We start from the raw sequence: 21889 nt of genomic DNA on the forward strand, positions 1-21889 counted from the left end.
GTTGCCAGCAATAAGTATACGCCAGTCACATGACCCTCCTCAAGGCTGTCGCCCTAAAGTAGCTATTAGTCAGTACGGTCACTACACAGAGAACGCTGCTCTAATGATATAACTAAATGCGTGAACCTAAAATTCATTGGACGGGAGTCTTCTCATTCTTTTGCTGTGGTTCACAAACTTTTTTTTAATTCCTGCACCCTATAGAATCAGAATGGTTTTCTCAGCACCCCTAGGCCGAAAGAATTATATTGAAAAATTCAGGAACAATACTTAAATTAATAAAAATGTGTTGTATGTCAGTTAATATTTATTTAGTAACAGTTTCTTATATAGCGCACACATATTCCGCAGCGCTGTACAGAGTATATTTAAACAATCACATCAGTCCCTGCCCCAGTGGAGCTTACAATCTATATTCCCTACCACATGTACACGCACACAGACATTCTATGGTTATTTTTTTGTTAGGAGCCAATTAGCCTACCAGTATATTTTTGGATTGTGGGAGGAAACCGGAGTACCCGAAGGAAACCCACGCAAGTACAGGGAGAATATACAAACTCCACACAGTTAGGGCCATGGTGGGAATCTAACCTATGACCTCGGTGATGTGAGCCAGTAATAATAACCATGACACCATCCGTGCTGCCCATCCTTGGGCTGTTATATGATAAGGATAGGATACACTTCGGCTTGTCTGCATAATTTTAATTGGTTCTGGACCACCATCCCAGGGCACCCTGGCAAATTCTGATCACTTCCAACGGAGCCACAGTACACAGTTTGTGAACCACTGGTCTATTGAATACTAAAATGCTAGGTGGTACTTGTGTATTTTGGCGGCGCCCATCGCATCGCATACGGCATACGATGGTATGCGATATCGCGCGATACTGTACAATGTCATACAATTTTAAAATTGTATGACATTGTACATGGCATACGATGCAATGTGATTAAACATTGTATAAGCACCCTAATGGGTGCTTACAATGTAAAATGCACCCCCCCACTATAAACGTGAACCCAAAGCGTGGCGAGCGGCGGCGGTACGCGTCCTCTGACCTTTTCATACCCCCACTATCCACATTGGCGTGGAGTTGAGAATAGAAAGTGTGGCGAGCGCAGCGAGCCACCGAGCCGGAAGCATGGCGAGGGGACACGGATACCTGTGAAGCCCGCGAGGGGACTCCAATACCTGTGAAGGTATCCGCGTCCCCTCGCGGGGCTCGCCACGCTTCGGGCACGTTGCGGTCGCCACACTTTCTATTCTCAACTCCACGCCGACGTGGATAGTGGGGGTATGAAAAGGTTGGAGGACGCATACCGTCGCCCCTCGCCACGCTTCGGGTTCACGTTTATAGTGGGGGGGGGGGGTGGGGTGGCGTGGGGGTGCATTTCACATTGTAAGCACCCATTAGGGTGCTTAAAAGCACCCTTTATGGTGCTTATACGATCTTTCATCGCATAGGGGGCAAAAATCGCGTCGCATGCCATGCGATGAAAACATCCCGCGGTGCACATCGGGGGCGCCGCTATAATACACAAGTACCTGCTAGGTAACCAAAGAGAGGCGGTTGGATGTAGAAATTCTAAGAATATTCATTGTTTACATTCTGAATGTCGGCAGTTGCCGCGTTGACCGTGCAGATTTCCATTGGTGTGAGGAGTATAACTGACGTACAACATAACCCTAAGTTCATAAAGAAAAATCTAGCCATAGGGCCAGATGCACAAAGCTTCAAAAGTGATAAAATGGAGAGTGATCATTAACCAATCGGCTCCTAACTTCCATGTCACACACTTAGAAAAATGTCAGGCAGGATCTGATTGATTGGTTGTTTATCACTCTCCATTTTATCACATTTGAAGCTTAGCGCATCTGGCCCTTGCCATTGTCATTGTCAATACTCTGAATGTGTAACTGAAAGAGAATAGGTATTAAGGCCCATACACACTAGGCGATTATTGTTCACGTTATCCCTCAGAAAGGGCTTTCTGAGGGATATTGTGGACAGTATCGGCCTAGTGTGAACACTCCACGCTGGTGCATCATGGGTGTGCTGATCGATCCGTGCTTGAGCACGTAGCTCCGCTCCCTGCACCCGTCGCCCCCTGTGTGCGGGGCTTAACATACCTGCTGGTTCTGTTCTCACTGTGCAGTGGAACATTTGACTGTCTTCTATAATTCCACAAGCTTTGTTTCGTTCAGCCTTAGATACAGATACATCCCATAACTCAGCCTTAGATACAGATACATCCCATAACTCGGCGTAAAACAGTCTATTGGTTCATCTTTGGTCAGACTGTTGTAACAATATCAGAAACTGACGTTCAACCTCTCCATACAAATACACAGAAATGACAGCAAGGAACATATGAAGCAGAATGCCTGATACACAAATGATGGAATTCACTTGTGTCCTTTGTGATGTGCTGTTGTGGCAAGTACATTATCCTGTTTACATGAGTTTTTCTCATTTTCTTTTGCCTTTCAGAAGAAACCAAAGAATCCGAGATCCCCCCAGGGCCTCAGAATAGCCAGCTGACCTGGAAACAAGGCCGGCAGCTGTTAAGACAGTAAGTAAATAAGTCATCACGTGACAGATTTGGTTACGTCTCATAATACTCTTTCTGGCAGGTTGTGGGGCTGTTGTGTTTATGCTGACTAATCATCATGGTGCATAGATTAAATGCATTACGTTTTTGGGGTAAAATCAGATTTTACAAGGTTCATCACCTTGAACCCAGTGTGCTGATCTTAACCAAAATGGCTCAAAGAACTAAGGGGGGCAATGTAAGTAAATACAAAAGATCAGTTTCCTGCGGTGTGTCCACTCCTGCGACATCAGGGTGCCGGATGACTGCCCAACAGGGGGAATCCTGTTGGTCAGTATCCTGACATCAGAATCCCGACTGCCGGTGCTCCGACGGGGGATCCCGACAGTCAGTATCCTGACATCAGAATCCCGACTGCCGGTGCTCCGACGGGGGATCCCGACAGTCAGTATCCTGACATCAGAATCCCGACTGCTGGTGCTCTGACAGGGGGGATCCCGAATCACAGGGGCTGTTCTCCCTTGTGGGAGTCCACGACCCCCATAGAGGGATGAACCTGTGGTGAGCGAAGTGAGCCACAGCGCTCACAGCATGGTGATCCCACAAGGGGTTTCTTTGTGCTCGCTCCCCTGTCGGAGCACCAGCAGTCAGGATTCCAATGTCGAGATACTGACGTCGGACCACCATACCACACCCTGCTAGCACACTAACACGCACCATGATCCCTCAGTGCTCACACTACAATCCTGCTTCAAACCGTTTTGTGCGAATTTGGGCTGTCAAAAAGTGCGGCTGTTGCAGCAGTGAATCGTGGCGACACTCGCACCTGACTGCATTCACCCCATAGTCATATATATATTTATAATGTGTTTTTACTTGGTCATCAGACCCTCAATATAGATATAATTTTACTTTGTAGAATGTGTTTTTTGTTTGCATTTTTCCATGCACCTTCAGAATATTTCATGGGTCAGTTTATATTGAATGCAAACACCTGGTTTGGTATAGAATGTCCCCTTTAAATCCAGCAGCTGCAGCGGAGGGTGGTTTAGAAATGCTCAGCGTAGCACATTTAGTACCTGCAGCATGGGATAGTTGTGTGGGCCTAGTCACGCAGATTGGTCTCTAGTACGATTTCCTCGTGGTTCTCTGCATGTGGCCATACTGGCCGCACAGCTCAGGTGTGGTGCTGAGGTTAGCTGGGGCAAAGTGGGAAAGGAGACGATTTTGTACGAACGTGTGAGATTGAACCTTGAATTACTGAAAGCAGGACTTTCTGCCCTATTTGGGTAGAATGTTCTGTTTGGTGGGCTGTATTCACATAGTTGGCTGATGTTGCAATGCGTTTTCTTCCTCGTGTTACTGTATATTGTATGATTAGTTTTGCTGCTCTTTCCTTGTCGTGCCTTGCTTATTATTGTGTATAGTATGCATAAAAGCGCATGGTAATACATTACTAGAATAGGGGTTATATGTACTTCGTCATTAAAAATATATATAAAAAAGAAAATTCAATAAGAGTTTAAAATATAGTAAACAATTTTTACAGCTCTTTATGAGCATTTGATTGGGGATCGGAGCAGCAGTCCAGGACTATATTGAAGCGCCTAGTTTTACCTATATTTTCCTACTCTCTTCTGGCCCTCTGTTGTCTCCGTCCCGATTGACAGGAAGTCCGGGTATCGGGACTTCCAGTTATTGCGGTGCATCCAGTGTCTGCTTCCCCAGCTGCTCCAATGCATTTCGAGAGTTGTCTCTCTTTAATTTTACTTGTTGTTGTACTCGAGTACAGGTTGAATCTATCATATCCAAAATGCTTGAAACCAGAATTATTTTAGATTTTCGCTTTCTTCCTCTTTTGGAATGTTTACGTATCATATTAATAAATCTTGGGGTTAAGCTTAAATTGAATGTATGTTTCATATACACCTTGCACACATAGCTCACGTGATTTTTATACAATACTTTTTTTAATAGTTTTGTGAACAATCAGTCGCAATTAAAAAAAAACACCTATATTTTGGATATTGACTTCATTTAAATCTTTTGGGAAGTAAATACTTAAATACAGTGATATTTTGTGTTGCAAAATCAGAACTAAACAAGCATCGGTTCTTAAGGGTGTACACATGGGGCGATGTCAGACCCCATTTCTAAGCCATCTGATTGGAACACCAATAAAGGAGAAAGTCATTTCTGTGGTTCTCTCTCCTGCCTGGGCGGCTTGTGCAAGTGACTGCTCAGCATCTCGTATTGTCTCTCCCTGCAGGTATCTCCAGGAGGTCGGTTATACAGACACCATATTAGATGTTCGGTCACAAAGGGTACGATCTCTCCTCGGACTATCAAGCTCTGAGCCAAATGGCTCGGTGGAAACCAAGAACCTAGAACAGATCCTCAATGGTGGCGACTCTCCTTCGCTTAAACAAAAGGGACAGGAAAACAAAAGGTAACTTCAGCCAGCTGGTGTCTCCTTTAGCGCGCACATTCATGGTGTCTGAGAGAGTGCACTATCCTCTGTCTGGTACTGTAAGGAAATGTGTGTGTGTATATATAGATATAACATCAGAAAATGTGTGTGTGTGTGTGTGTATATATAGATAGATTTATCACAAATTCTAAATCTTGCTATGAAGCCAAATATAATACAGCTGCCAGGCGTAGGGTGGGGTGGAAGCAATATTCGGTTACCTTTTCTAAAAGAGTTTGAATACATAACATATAGGGGTATTTTTGGTTTGTGTTTTTTTTTTTTTATTATTCCCTGCAGTATGTGTCACACTTTTGGTGGCCACAAATATACCATCCTGGTTTGCTTTGAGACATTGTGCTGCCGTAATTGGTCGCTGCATCCTCTGGTGGGGCCTACACACTGGGCTATCTGAGGGCATGTGAGATCGCTTAGAAAATGTCCTTAGATCGCTCCATGTGTAGGGGCCATAGCGATGCGCGGCACTGAAAGTTGCCATCGCACGGGGATTAATATCCAGCATGCTGGATCAAGCTATAATCGCCAAGGCCAGTGTTCTCACCAGAGACCGGGCAGGCTCGCGGGGATCAGCTGGCCGCACACTGCAGCGAAAGTTCGCAATAGTGTATGGCCAGCTTTAGGGGGGCTTTCAATTGGCTTGTGTCTATCGGTATCCACCTTCAGTGTCCCTACCTGGAATGTCCCCCCGGCCAGTTAGCACACCGCCATATCAAAGGTCCGTCCACGTAGGTGGTATCCGGTCAGGAGAAAGATCCAGTCTCCAATGTGTTTCTCCACCTGGAATATTGGCGGTATCCTCAGAAGTTCCTGAGGAAGCCGCTGAAATTCCAGGCGGAAAAACGCGTTAGTGACTGGACCTTTTTCTTCTGACCGGATACCGCCAGTTCATTTCTGCCCCCCTACGGGGTTTGGAATTTTGATATGGCGAAGTACTAACCGGCCGGGGGGACATTCCAGGTGGATACCGGTATACACAAGCCAATTGGAAGCTTTCTTAATAACAGCACAGTGGTAAATGTAACTAATCTGGTCAGTACATGTGGACACACTAATCACTTGGACATTACTTAATGACTGTCATGCTGTACCTACGGGGAAGGTTTACTAATCCGGACAGACTGACCATTTAATTCCAATAACAAATCAGGACATACATACTCAAATCCATTACTAACTACTGATTGTGGACACACTACTAACTGCGCGCACTTAACTGATAGTTAGAAAGTAAAAATAGGGGAGAAAGATAAGATATAATCCTATTTTATTTTTTATTTTGTATTTTTGTCATCACATGTTGAATGTATTTGTTATTGTGATTATTAATTTAGTTGCATTTTCTTGCCTAATTAGCCAAGTACCAATAATTACTGTTTTATAAATTTTCTATTCAAGTGCAATTTTTTTCCGGTTTTTCTGTGGTACATATATACATATAGGAGTGCAGAGTACACCTTTAATCAACTGCTGCTGACTAGAAAAAAAAACCAAACTAAGGTACTCCTTTCCTAAACAGGGTACCCCAGAGGACATTGCCCATAGTACACCACTATTTCTTTCTGCGAATTCAAAAATTGGGTTGAATTGAACACCCTTTTTTTAGTGGGAAAGAGTTTACCCAGAGCCTTTCCTAGGGCCTGTTCCCTTCCACTCCCAGCACATTGCATATAACATCAGAGGAGACAAGAAGCTGACAACAGGAGCTCGTGTAGACACCCCTTAAACAGTAGCCATCCCTTCGTCTTGTGCGCTGCCTGCTGGCATACAGTTACTTTCTCTGATTGTTACAATAATATTATATTTATATAAAAGTACATTGTTTAGTTCTGAAAAGCTCTTTTATATATCCACAAGCATTGCAAAATGCATTACTACTTCATCATTAATACTGGCGTTTGTTCCCTGCAGGAACTCAGGTGATGTCCTTGAAACATTTAACTTCTTAGAAAGCGGCGATGACAGTGATGAAGAATGTGATGCGGACATTATAGAGGATGTCACAGATGGGAAAGAACAACGGTTAAATAAAAAACATAAAGTAAGGTTGTGTTCTTGTTTCATCTATATGTTTTTGGTTTGTTTTTTTAGTCTTCTGGGAAACAATATGTTTGGAATTCCGCTGTAATGCCCAGCGGTGACTGAAGGGGGCGTCTGTGGCAACCTCGCAGTTAGGCAATGTTGGGCAATGGAAATATTTTCCATGCACTATGCTGTAGTGTCTCATAATTATGAATGAACCTAGCCTGCTTTCGTATATATACTACAGTATGTTCTATAGGTACCTGCTGCCCCGTATTTACAATCAGCACAGTGTGTGTGTGTGTGTGTGTGTGTGTGTGTGTTCGTTTTCTCTTGCTTGAGTTAAACAAGACTGATAAGCACCCAATGGTTCAGTAGCCTAAACATTCGCCATCACGTACAAATTAAAATCTATCTGACACGAAGACTGGAAACATGTTAGATGTTATACGATTCCACACCCTGCCACTCACGATGTGTCCGACCGGGCAGCAAAGAGTCCAGCAGTTGTGCAGCATCGAACGCATTTGATCAGATCCCCAAAAGATCCTCCAGTACTTCCCATTTGGCAAGCTGCGTCACATGGGGAAGGCTTGGACTCTGTACTAGAGCAATATAAGTGAACAATCTTCCAGGGCTTAATATATAAAAGAAGACATCTGATAATCTTGGCACTTCCAAGGGTTCTGCTTCTGTATACAGTTTGAAGTCCTATCCTCCTGAATATATGAATGGATATAAAGCGAGGGTTGTATACTATGTGGCGCTCCATTTTCTGGTTTTAAACACAAATATAGAGATGTTCCAGGGCAGTATGGATGGTGTAATGGTTAGCATTACTGCCTCACAGCACTGAGGTCATGGGTTCAATACCCAGCATGGCCCTAACTGTGCGGAGTTTGTATATTCTCCCCGTACTTGCGTGGGTTTCCTCCGGGTACTCCGGTTTCCTCCCACAATCCAAAAATATACTGCTAGGCTAATTTGGCTCCCAACAAAAATTAACCCTAGAATGTCTGTGTGTGCGTGTACATGTGGTAGGGAATATAGATTGTAAGCTCCACTGGGGCAGGGACTGATGTGAATGGTCAAATATTCTCTGTAAAGCGCTGCGGAATCTGTGTGCGCTATATAAGAAACTGCTAATAAATAAATAAATAAATAATGTTCCGTCCCGTTGTCCGCCAGCTCCTGAGATATGGCAAGCTGGCAGCAAAGGGAAGAGTGGCCCCATCTGTATTACTGTCTGCAGACCATCTTTTGGCTTCTCAGCAAGAAAGGTTTCCTTGTCCCTGTGGAATGAATAGTCCACACGACACCAAATACTTCTGCCACTACTCGCATCATTTGTGAACATAAAACCGCCAACCCAGACCAACATTTCATTGGTTATGTTCAGCTGTCAACTGGGTCCGGCAGGTATTCTCCCCCATTGGGTCTTCATCCTACGAACTAGCCACGCCCAGTTAAATGCGTCCAGTTCAGTCTCTGTTGGACATGTGTTTATGAGGTAAACTTGGGTGTGGACTCAGCCCCGCTCTGCCACCATCTCATCTCGTGAGACTTTATTATTTTCATTACAATGATCAGTTTTACTAGTTTTCATCTAGGATCTACAACTGTTTAGATTTACATCTCTGACTTCCGCTTTCCCATACACAGATTGGTAATGAAGGTTTGGCTTCTGAACTTACGGAGGACACAGAGGAAGCATTGAAAGAGTTTGACTTCCTTGTCACTGCAGAAGATGGAGAAGGTGCAGGCGAGGCGCGAAGTTCGGGAGATGGAACTGAATGGGGTACGGGGCACGAAATCCAACCTTATTAGGATAATGTGTTGGGTTATGTTGTTACTGTTTTAAGGATAAGTGAAAATTGTTGAAAACCCTTTTATAATCCACATGTAAGTTACAAATCTCAGTATTTGTTTGACAGTTGTTGAAGTAATTTGTAATATAGCTTAACCAGGGCCACAGGAAATGGGGGAGGGGGGAGGGGGGGGGGTTGTGGCTGCCAACCGTTATGGCTGCCAACCGTTATGGCTTCTCCTAGTCTGAGATCCATGCTAGTACTTGATCACGGTTTCCAGCTGCCATGAAGACGCTAATACTGGGGAGAACGGAATTCTGTATCCTGGACCAGACTTACTGAAATCTTAGCCGCAGCAGGATCTTTGTCCCGAGCCAAGGAAAGATCTTTAGCCTTTGAGATCATTACAAATGACTTCCAAAAGTTGGGTGTCGCCATTCATTTTATTTAGGTGCCTTGGCTACCTGGAATTTGGGATTTCTCCAGTGCTGTATTGAGAGTCTTATTATGTTATATTGCTTTTTCTTGGTTAATTAATTTAGTCCTTTTTACGGTCTTTTATACCCCCCAAAGAAGAAATGTGTAGCCCTCCATTCACAAAAAACGACTGATTTGAAATCATTGGTTGCTCTTTTTATTTTGTTTTGATGATGGATCTGTACGTAACTATTGCTCACCAGAAGTCTTCACGTACACCCCAAACATGTCATGTTCTCTGTATAACTTAAGTTATTCGCTGATGAGCTGGCTCCGTAATTATCCCACATGCCTCCACAGACAGAAACACTGTGCAATACCCTGTGTTTAAATTCCAATTGTGGTATATTGCTTTGGAAAATGTCACCTGCAATCCTATCTGGGATTTTCCAGTTCCAGAATTCCTATCACATATTGTGTATACATTACACACCAGCTCCTCCGTTCCGAACGGCTTACTGATGTGCTGCTCCTATACACAACCACTCCGATTTGAACTTTTATTAGCGGCAGCATGACCTCATAAAGAGTGTGACCGGTAATGCTTTGTAACCTATTTTTCCGAAGGTAAAATACTCGTTGAACGCATTTAATGCTACTGCTATCACTATGCCTACAAGTTATACAATATTCTGGCTATTAACCATCGATATAGAGAGCATGACCTTGGTTAAACATTTCTTCCTTTCCCTTGTACTTTATGGAATATTCCTATTCTACCAACTTTTCTATGGCTGCTTTAGGGCGGTATTCAATCCCGGATTTCGGAATCCTAGGCCGTTTTCGTACTGCAACTCGACAGCCGGAAAATTCAATGTTCCGGGTGTCGGAAAGTGGTGGTGATGGCGAAAACGGATGCAGATTGTCAAAAAACGGCCATGAATTTGCCATTTCCGACCAAACAGATCCGACTGGCAGCGTTGAATAGATTGAATACCGCCCCCCCCCCCCCCCCCAGTCTTTAAGAATACTTCATATCACTGTAGAATTCTGCATGTTTATGCACCCCCTGCACGGATGGCAGCTCCCATTCATTGGCTTTGTACTGAATTGTTCACTATTACTCTACTAATGGATGACGTTAACATTAATTTTGACAGAAATTGCAATCCCCAGTACGTAACCTGGTCTCTTGACTTTACATGGAGTGTAATACTAACGTGCTGCTCACCTGCTGACCTGTCCTCTCTCTCTTACTAACATGCCGCATGCAGACAAGGACGTCCTGTCCCCAACTGCTGAGGTTTGGGATGTAGACCAGTCTCTGATTAATAAACTGAAGGAGCAGTACACGACGGAGCGCAAGGGGACAAAGGGGGCCAAGAGTAAGTGGAGATTTCTCTTGATCTCGTACAACTTATTCCACGGTTTTGCCCGTATCCTCTCTGTTCTATGAACTGTGGATAGGCATTAATGTGTGGATGTGAGGAGTTAGATTAATACATCATTCCTTCTCTCCATGTGCTCTCTGCCTCATTCTCTGGGTCTGTCTTAATGTAACCATAACCCCCACTTCCTGCTCTGCCAGTTTGAAATGAGCTGTGCGATTGAACCCCAAACTGTTTTTGCTTGAGTTACCCCTTAAGAGAAGGGTTGGGATTATTAGGTGTACAGCAACTAGGTCCACATGGGTCTAGGTCGGCATGGGATTTTTCACTGTTTTTTTTTACCCGATTGTCAACACTGTCGACATGGACAGTTTGAAGTGCTTCGCTCTCGATGCTTCGGGCACGGTGCCTCGCTATTTTATTCTCCGCCACGCCTTAGTGGATGGTAGGGCATGAAATACTGCCTGTCGGCACATGTTGGCTCAAAAAACTGTGAAAAACCCCACGTTGACCTAATGCTTGTGTCGACCTAGACCCATGTCGATCTTACTGCTTGTCGACCCAGTTGCTGTAGCCCTAATGACCGTATACCTAAGAGAAGACCTTCAGACCCAATGTAATCCCTTGTATAATCTACATGTTTGTTCTCTGTTCCTTCATTGTTGAAGGCTGTAATATGATGACTTTAACTATTTTGGGGTAACACTAACATTCTTCTGGCGGTTCATTTTTGTTTTCCAAATTTTCGAAGCCAAGTGTTTCTTCCAAGTGTTACCCCAAGTGAAATTCTGCATTTAAAACACCGGCCAACATGTAGTTCTGAGTCTGGTTTCTGCATATCTGATTTTTATTCCACATTGCTAATTAAAGAAAAAATAGTTTTACCCCAAAAACGTTTGCTTTTGTAGCTATCCAGAATGACATTACGGATTTTAAGAAAATTTAACTATTTTCGTTCTTTTATTGTATGCAAAAATAAAACAAACTTTTGTTATGAATTTGAATTACTTTTATTTACAAAAACAAATTTTAAAACAAACAACTTCTGTAACAGAATATATATATATAAAAAAGTTTAGAAATTAGTATTTTACATATTTTCTCTCTGTGATGTTTTGGAATTGTTTCGTATTAGCCCCCAAATATAATCCCCCATCATACTCTCATTGTATTGCTCCGATAACGACATTAAAAGTCCATCATATCTTGATAAAAATGGTCACTTTGCTCTTCCGAATGGGCAGCCATGTTTACATTTTGTCCAAGTGAGCATGTAACATGTGTATGATTGTAATGATCATTGTAAAAGGGACAAAAGCAAAGTTTTTTTTTTTTTTTTTTTTTAATAAAATAAGGTTTTAGTTATATTTCGATTCTAGACCATCAGAAAATAGTAATTAAAATAAAGATTACAATTAAAATATATATATATATATATATATATATTTATATTATTTTTTACTGATTTAATATGCGCTCAGGACTTATGATGTAGGTGATTGAATCCTATTCAGTTGTGGAAGATGCACCTGTCCCCAGATCACACTATATAACCTTGCTTATCACGCCGCCGACTTTGTACTGGGCTGCTCCAAAGCACCAGCCCTCAGTGGGTTCCAGATAATAGGTTGCCAGGTACAAAAAGGTTGACATCTAAAAAAGTGTTTAAGGCTGACATGAGGATAGCCAACACTTTTTTTTTTTTTTTATTGTGTTTTTTTAAATAATACAAGTGAACTACATTTGGGAATAGCCACCTGTGCCAGTTGCAAAGTGAGAGACCTTACGTGGAAAGTGGGTAGCATACACGTTTCAACTAATTTGATTGACGTGGGTTTAACATGCCAACTCGTCAACCTTTCTAGCATCTACGATTAACAGGTCGACCTTTTTGACTTGTCATTTTCTGGGGTCTACCTTTCTCGTCTCAACCAGTTAACCTACTGAATGTTTACCACAAGGGATCAACCGATTTGACTATTTCTGGTTGATCCACCTAAGGACCCAGCCCCTCATTCTAATCCGTTCGCCCTGTTGCGAATTTGCAACGTGGACCGATGTTAAAGATCTGCGCATATGCTAATATGTGCATGTGTAGGTCTTCTCTGTGGGCATCTTTGGAGACTTACATAGTCTCCAATGCACTCACAGTGGGGGGAGGTGGGCGTGCAGGAGGCATGATGGGTGCAGCATTTCGTAGGCGTACCCACAAAAACGCTGGGTGCACCCAGGAAAATGGACGTCTTCTGGGGATGGGCAGCTGACCTCACCAGATGTCAGTTGCCCGCCTTGTTTTTGGAGCAGGGCGCCACCAATCTAAGTCACCAGGAAGAATAAAGTACACAACGCAGGTCTGATACTACCGACAATCACAGAACTATGATTAATTGCTGACTTTCTATAATTAATTTAAAAAAAAAAACATCTAGTATACTTTTTGCTAACTAACATTTATATTGAAGAATGAAATGTGGAATTGTTTCTTGTCACATGGCACAAAGGTGATAGGTGTATGAGGACAACGGCATTATTCAGTGTTTGCACTCGCATATGGCAGCCTTGCAGGCCAGCCCAGTTCTAGACACCAGAGGAGCAGCACACCGCGGCAAGTGGTCACTATACAAGAACATATTTACTACTGGTATTCAGAACATAGATGGGGGGGTAGCTGTATGGGTGCCGGACGGGGTCCCGAAAAGTCGGATTCCCGACGGCAACCCGCTATTTTCCCTTGTGGGGGTCCACGACCCCCATAGAGGGAGAATAGAATAGGTGGCGAGCTCGCAAGGGGCTTAGTTGCGCTCACCATGCTTTCTGGGTCCGGCCAGTCAGGATGCCGACATCAGGATAATGACTGTCGGACCCCTATACCACACCCAGCTGTATACCTGCTCACCCAGGCTGTATTATAACATAAATGCATGTAGCTACTTCCTTCATGTCGTGCTGGTTTGTGATGCACTATTGTCTACCTACCAAGGATATTTTTATTACATTGTCCAGTAGAAACCTGGTCTTGATGGGAGTATACCTTTGTCCATAGGTTCCTCCTGCACTACTATTGTTGGGCTGATCTAAGCTGGAAACAAAGAAAAGAAAGTAACTTTGAACCAGGCAAACCTTGGTTCAATGCATGGAATTCTAATGGTTTATTTCATTTATTTTCTTTTCTTTGCAGGGTAAATGCTACCTGCTTTTATCACACACATGCTGTTTAGCTTTATACATTGCAGTATAGATTACAAGTTGGACACGTCCTTTTTACATTTAAATATCTCTGTACAGCATAGTTTGCCAAGCTTCAACGCCTTGTATTTTGCACCCAAAATCAGTTTTTATTATTGGCAAAGGGCGGTATTTAAAATGTGCTGATATTTCCCAGGGAAACATCGGCACTCCCCTATTCAGTGCTGCCGTTAACGAGTGAATGGTGTAAGATCTGGCTTCTCTTTAAAGTCGGATCTGTTTTGTTGGAAATGCCCTCGGATTGGTGAATGTACGGTTGTTTTGCTACAATCCGCGGCCATTTTCACCAATCCGTAGACTCTGACACTCGACAGCCGAAACATGGACTTCCAACTGTCGAGTTGCTGTCGGAAGAAACAAAAACTGCCTGGGATTGCAATGGTTGGGAACTGGGGACAGTAGGAACCCCATATTGAATACACCCCTTGATGTTTTAGGTGAGTTTATGACGTTATCCAGAGGTTTTGTAGCTCTCTCATTTCTGTGCTCTATACATAATAGTTGAAAATACATTGCAAAAAAAAAAGTTTTGGTGCTTGTTTTCCAGTCTATAGTGTACGTCTATGCCGCCATCTTTTTTCATGTTCAGTTGTGTAATCTACACGCATATATCAGGTTTCCTCCCATGTAAGTGCCTCTCCTATGGCATTGCAGTGTTTAGCTTGGTAGGTGTCGCTCTTCGGGCCTTTGTGTTATGGTTTCTCTAAGTGTCATGTAATGGCTCAGTAATAGAACACAGGTGACCAGGCCAGTGCAGTGTAGTAAAACATCGGACCGGTATATGATATTCAAAGTGTGTGAGAGATCCTGTCTTCTGGCATCTTTTAAATTAAATCATTTACTTTGCCGCTGGAATGGATGCAGTACACAATGACATCATCAGGAACATGCAAATAAACGCTTAACTGTAACATCATCACACACACAGTTATTATAAATGAATCTTTAAATGTTCTTCGTGACTGGTAAGGTTTCCCTTCTCCGTGGATATGCCCCCACTGATGTGAGAATCAGGATGTCTGTTGTATGCCACCCGAGTCTGCAAACTTGTCCTGGTCTTATCCCAATTGCACATAATAATCAGATAATACAGAGATCTTGGTTGCATATTTCTGCAGATATAGGGCTAAGCCCCCAGGCCGTACGTCAAGGCGTCTCTGTGTCACTGGGGGGGCACTAATACTGGGTATGGGTCTGTTGTGTGGGCCACCATCATGCCGGAACAGGCTGACCACTCCAGGGCAGCACACAAATGAAAATTAGTAGACGTGTATAAGAAGCACATAAGTGCTATGTAGGGAAGTGAAGGTGTGATTAAAATAATACAAAATATATACAATGTGATAGGGAAAACATAAGTGTTAATAAAGTGTTAGGGTGTGCCAACCTGGAGCAGACCAGCCCTACCAACACAGGGGGCACCACACTCCCAAACCCATCCCATTAGCAGTAACATATGTGTCTGGGTCTAATAGCCCAGTGTAAGGCCACATGATAATGGCTTACAACATCTGAGAGCCAGCTTACCTGGAGATACCCCTGGCTTCTCCAATGGCACTCAGGTGTCCGCAATCCCTCCTAATGCTGACCCATCTATGCCTCTCAACTGCACAACACTTTTGTTGGTAAGCTGTCACTCAGGTGCCAAAAGGGAGGGGCAATTCTGTCTAGGAAAAAAAACCTTTTGTATCCCAATTGCACACTGAGTGAGAAATATCTACATAATCAGATAATACAGAGATTTTGGTTGCATATATCTGCAGATATAGGGCTTAAGCCCCAGGCCGTACGTCATATGCAACCAAGATCTCTGTATTATCTGATTATTATGTGTATATTTCTCACTCAGGGGTATAGTCAATCTCCGGCGAGCACCTCCCAACGGGGAGAGGCCCGCCGGGCCCTATTCAATGGTGTCTTCCCCGACAGCATTAAGCAGGGTTTCTCGGCAGAACGAACCCGACATCACTAGCCGTGACCCTAATATTGAATACCCCCCTTAGTGTGCAATTGGGATACAAAATGTTTTTTTTCCTAACCAGAATTACCCCTCCCTTTTAGCACCTGAGTGACATCACAATCTGATTGAGCAGCTTGCCAACAAATGCGCTGTCCTTGTCTTACACTGATGGTTATCAGAAGCCATTGCTCAATGCTGTAACTTGCTCCTATACAATTAGTGTGTGGCGTTAGTTATGATGTCATAAAATGAGCATGTGCTAAACCTGCTGTGCGCATTCATATGACCCTATTGTATTGCATGCCTTGGTTTTGTCACCATAATTTATAGTGGATGACTGTTATGATGCTAATAGCCATGGGCCACCAGCGTCACTATGTTATGTTACTTATCGGAGAGCTGTGGATATTCTTTTAACCCTTAGCAGTCCTATTTACTTATTTTTTTTTGCAATTCAAACAGTCTGGTTTAAATTAATTGTAGTTTTTTTTTTTTTATTTAAAAATGGTCTACGTTGAATGTTGAGCGATGTTAATGTTCTTATTGTAAAGTGTCTCACCGCTGGGACTACTACTAGGGCTGTTGGACCTGAAAGGGTTAATGATCTAATTATTGAGCTTGATTAAATTCTTTAGATCTGTAGAAAGTCCTTTTGATTGTTTTATGTTTGTTACACTGTTAGTCGCTTTCCCATGACTTTCCGGCTGTTTAGATAACCGCTCTCAGGCCTGCAACGATTATGAAGAAGATAGTGTTGAGTGTATAGTTTCAGATGGTTGGAGTGGTGGGGGTGGGGGTTTAGTTTGTGCCCCCTTCCCTTGTCATGTCATCAATTAATTTTTGTTCCCAAATGTTTCACTCGTGTGATGCTTGCAACTGTGTGTATAAGCCAAACATTAAAGACCACTTAATCTGGGGACACACTGCAGCGATGTCCTCATAACCACAAATCCCCTACGTTGCACAGTGTGTACAGGTGATTGCGCACTCCTGTGGTTGGTTGCGCCGGACGCTAGGTTTCATGCACATGACACCTAGTGATATCACGAACAGCCTTGTTTATGCTAACGGAGGAAAGAATATGATTGTAGCACCAGTATGGGCACACAATCTGGGCTGACTGGCATTTGCACTGATGTCAGAACCAATGCCCTCCGCTCCAGTGTGTACCCAGCTTTAGGCATTTTGTGATTTATTTGTAGCTGCATCTTTCCAGGGGATATTAAATCCTCTATCTCCGTAACTGGACCATCAGAGCTTACAGCCTAAACATTCAACCACACTCTTCCAATAGTGTCCACATCAGTACTGAGTGTTCTAGTCTGAGAGTGAGCGAAGTGGAGGTTCTACAATCTCCACACAGTTAAGACATGGTTTTAATCAAAGACGATACCCCCCAATGTTCTGTAGGGGAAATGCTGAACACAGTACCACTGTGCTGCCTAGAGGTAATCCATTATCCTTCATAATAAAGGGATCGGCCAATTGCAACAAAGACCTTAAGTTAAAGGGAAGCATTTTCTTACAAAATGCTGTTTCTTTTCAGGGGTAAACCGGACGAAGTTGCATGATATGATTGCGGACCTGGGTGATGAAGACCTGTCCCACATGCCTCCCGGCATTCTGAGCCCAGCCCATTCACCAACAAGAATAACCGATCACGAGGGTGGGAGGGCGGAGGAAGGTACGTCACCCTCAGGGCAGGAAAACTTATTTTGTGCAAATAATAATTCAATGTTCAATTGCCTCAATCATCGTTGTCATTTAGAATAGAACATTCACAAATCCTGGTCTTTATGCAATATTTATAGACCTACATAAAAATACATAATTTTTTATTGATTTTCCTTGATTGTCACTTAATGTTTTCTCTGCATAGCTGAGCCGATCACGTTTCCATCTGGAGGCGGGAAATCTTTCATCATGGGATCAGAAGATGTCCTGGAGAGTGTCCTGGGACTCGGGGACCTAGCAGATCTCACGGTTACTAACGATTCGGATTACAGTTACGATGTGAGGATCGCGCTTACTGACCAAAAATCAATTAGGAACCGCAAATGTAGAAAACTAATCCTAGTGGTTACGAAAGTAAAATAGTCTGTATATACTGATTAAATGATACCAGGGGTATCCAACTCTAGTCCTCGAGAGGTACCAACAGTTAACGTTTTCCAGGTCTTCTCACAGAATCACAAGTGAAGTATTTAACTCCACCTGTGGGTCTTTTAATCAGAATCACTTTATTGGCCATGTATACTCTCGTATGCTAGGAAGTTTTTGTGGATACACTGCAGCTTCAAGCATGGTACTAGAGGGATAACAGGACATACATACATTGCATTAGTTGCACATACAAATGACAATTCACATGTCAGACAGAGCAGTTAGGTGGTTAGATTAGCAGTATCTTACAGTACATTGTTCAATAGCTGAATAGCTGTCGGGAAGAAGCGTTTTGCAGTTCTTGACGACTTGGCAGGGATGGCTCTGTCAAGGCAGTTTGTCCTCCACGATCTTCCCAGCTCGTTTCTTGACCCTACTTAAGTATTGTTCCCTTACGGGGGAGGGTCGTCCCAATAATCTTCTCTGGTGTCCTTACCACTCTTTGCAGGCTTTGTTAGTCAGATTCATTGGCCGCTCCATACCAGATTGTAATAGAGGAGGATAGAACGGACTCCACGATAGCCGTGTAAAAGAGTTGCAGCAACTCCTGCGGAATGTTGATTTTTTTTTTTTTCAGTTGCCTCGTGAAGAACAGCCGCTGTTGGGCCTTTTTGACAATGGAAGTTATGTTGGCTCCCATCTGAGGTTGAGAGAGATTTTTGTCCCAAGGAACTTGGAGGTCTCTACCCATGACACCACTCTGTTGGAAATTACTAGTGGGACCTTGACATTTGGTTTCTCCTGAAGTCTACTATCATCTCGACTGTTTTGATGGGGTTTAGGTCCAGGTTGATTTTGCCACACCACTGTGAAATCCTGTCCACTTCCAGTCTGTATGCAGACTCATCCACTTCCTTGATTAGGCCGATGATGATGGTGGTGTCATCAGCAAGTTTTATGATTTTTACTGACTGGTCACTCGAGATGCAGTCGTTAGTGTAGAGGGAGAAGAGGTGGGGGGAATGGACACATCCCTGGGGAGCACCAGTGCTGATCGTACGAATGGCAGATGTGAAGGCTCCGGGTTTCACCACCTGTTTCCGTGCCATCAGGAAGTCCACAATCCAGGAGCAGGAAGATTCTGGAACTCCTAGCAAGAGAAGTTTGGGCTTTAGGATAGCGGGGGCAATTGTGTTAAATGCCGATCTGAAGTCAATGAATAGGACCCTCGCGTAGGTGCCTGGATGATCCAGGTGTTCCAGGATATAATGCAGCCCTAGGTTAACTGCATCCTCAACGCTTCTGTTTGCTTGGTAGGCGAACTGCAGGGGGTCGAGATGGGTGTTTGTCACCTCCCTCAGATGGTTCAGTACCAGTCTTTCGAATGCCTTCTTGACCACTGATGTTATTGCGACTGACCTGAACTAATTTAGATCCTTCACAGCCAACTTCTTGGGAACCGGAATAATAACTGAGCGTTTGAAGCAGGCGGGGACCCTACTCGTTTCCAGTGAGGTGTTGAAGATTATAGTGAAGATGGGTGCAAGCTGCGTTACACAGGTCTTAAGGGTAGATGGCGACACTCCATCAGGACCCGCAGCCTTACTAAGTTCTACCCTTTTGAACAAAGCTTCTACCTCCCCCTGGTCCACCTGCAAGACCTCGGGAGTGTCGGTCAGGGTGGTGTGGGCGGTGGAGCCTCCTTACTATGGTCGAGGGAGAGGGGGTTTGAGGCACTGGGCTCCTTTTTCGAATCTGCAATAAAACTCGTTCAGTTCCTCAGCCAGTTCCTGGAGCATGTGTCAGTGAGTAATGAGTGCACCTGTGTACCTGTGAGGTGAGCTGGAAAACGTGCACTGGTGGTAGCTCTCGAGGACTGGAGTTGGCTACCACTGAATTATACCCTGCTTAAGGCAGTCCAGTATTAGCCCTGCTTTGGGGAAGCACTGAAGTGATTAGTAATATCAGTAGTGCCATCTAGTGGCTAATATTGGTAAGCTGTAACTTATTCAGCTCTCATTAGTCTTCATGTGTAACAGCTGTATTTTACTATAAGCGAGTGAACTAGCTAGAAGTGTTTTTATATGGCAACATACTCTGCCGCTTACCTAGAAACTATACATAATTGGTATAGCTAGTCACATAGGAGAGAGCACTGATGTTGTTTCCATTAATTAATGCACAACATGTTTTTACCAGGTTAAGCCAAATTTTTTCAATATCAATAAGTACTAAAATAGTGTTAAAATAATGACCACGCCAACCCAGGGGTGGCGATGGCGATGTCCCCCCGAACCCGTTCCTGTTAATGGTGTTGTAAAACAACCACCGCTATTGTTGTGAGGGACTCGACAGCAATGATAGGGCACTATTTTTTTTTCTCTGTGCCTCTGATATTTAAAATGACCATTAACTGAACATCCTTTTCAAACACTTATGATCATTATTTTTTTTTTCTCCTCCACTTTGAAGATGCCATCTAATAAGGATGCATTTAGGAAGACCTGGAACCCCAAGTACACACTGCGAAGTCATTTCGATGGGGTTCGAGCGCTAGCATTTCATCCGGTAGAACCTGTTCTGGTGACTGCATCTGAAGACCACACCCTGAAATTGTGGAACTTGCAGAAAACGGTCGCTGCCAAAAAGTGAGCAGGCGCTTTATCTTAACTGAATGAAGCGGATGTGTGAATTTCGTTACCGTATGACCGCACGCAAGTAACCCAACTGCTTTTTTTTCCTACAGGAGTGCCTCCTTTGATGTGGAACCAATCTATACATTCAGGGCTCACATGTAAGTTTTCATAGAGTAAATGTAGAGTCTGTAGGAGGGCCATCTGTAAGGGGTGCATTCTTCCGAATTAATGTTTTGACTCTTGTGTGAATGTGACTTTTTCCAGTGGTCCAGTCCTATCTCTGGTGGTCAGCTGCAATGGAGAACACTGCTACAGCGGGGGAATGGATGCTACGATACAGTGGTGGAAAATGCCAAGCCCCAATGTAGATCCATATGATACATATGGTACGTTTATAGAATATATGTAAAGCTTTAATAACTATGTATGTTATAATGCAGTAGCTTTTCTCTACAAAACTGCCCAATGCTATATTCAGGTCAGCACTTTTGCGCCTCATATCTTTTTTTCTATTGTGTATTTAGGAGGGGTGTGGAATTACCTCCACTTATCTCACCAGCAGATTTGCTGCCCACCTGGGAGCGCACTATTTGTGATTTTGAAACCTTTTTCTATAGCTATATTCAGGTCCTCCGCTGTGATCTGCTCTACACAAATATATTGTTTGTGCATAATATTGTGGTGGTATCACGTTTATCCCCACATGGGCCAATTACCTTGTGTAACAGGTTTCTTGGTGGTATCACGTTTCGTGGTGGTATCACGTTTATCCCCACATGGGCCAATTACCTTGTGTAACAGGTTTCTTGCCCACGTTTGCAAGATCCTTTTTTTTGTTTAGGTTTTTATCACCGACCAATCAGCTTTTAACTGTGAATTTACAGGCTTGGTTTGAAAAATGACAGGTAAGAGCTTATTGGCCGGTGATAAAAACCAGACACTTTATCACTTCATCAAGCTTAATAAATCTGCCCCTCATTCTCAATGCGCACTATAAGATTAGGCTTCCAGTCTGACTGGTTGGAATGAAAGTCTGTTAATTTCTGGCAATGACAATTGACATTTTGCTCCTAAACCTGGAAAGCAGACAAAAATGGTCATTCGGACAAATAGGTTAAAGCCTTTTTATTTAACCAGTTTATGCACACTTCTTTGTCCATTTTCCAGCTTTTGGGAGCAAATGGTTTATTGTAATGTATTCCCAGACATTACCAGATTTTCATTCCAACCAGGCAGATTGGATACATACTATAAAGGTGCCC

The 21889-nt window shown here is 43.4% G+C and overlaps 1 protein-coding gene across 2 annotated transcripts in view; it reads left to right on the top strand.

Moving 5' to 3' along the window:
- STRN3 (striatin 3) overlaps positions 1 to 21889 on the top strand; it is a 61687-nt gene that overhangs the window by 30766 nt on the left and 9032 nt on the right. Inside the window, exons 4-13 of one of the 2 annotated variants that reach the window (XM_083166780.1) lie at positions 2499 to 2580; positions 4829 to 5008; positions 6959 to 7088; positions 8732 to 8867; positions 10569 to 10679; positions 17435 to 17572; positions 17768 to 17901; positions 20464 to 20639; positions 20738 to 20785; positions 20892 to 21013. In XM_083166780.1, coding sequence (XP_083022906.1) covers positions 2499 to 2580; positions 4829 to 5008; positions 6959 to 7088; positions 8732 to 8867; positions 10569 to 10679; positions 17435 to 17572; positions 17768 to 17901; positions 20464 to 20639; positions 20738 to 20785; positions 20892 to 21013 — 1257 coding nt within the window. The remainder of the gene's footprint in view (positions 1 to 2498; positions 2581 to 4828; positions 5009 to 6958; positions 7089 to 8731; positions 8868 to 10568; positions 10680 to 17434; positions 17573 to 17767; positions 17902 to 20463; positions 20640 to 20737; positions 20786 to 20891; positions 21014 to 21889) is intronic. The other variant, XM_083166781.1, reaches the window with a different exon arrangement.

Source organism: Crinia signifera, chromosome 12 (assembly GCF_055691185.1).
Source record: "Crinia signifera chromosome 12, ASM5569118v1, whole genome shotgun sequence".
Classification (NCBI taxonomy): domain Eukaryota; kingdom Metazoa; phylum Chordata; class Amphibia; order Anura; family Myobatrachidae; genus Crinia; species Crinia signifera.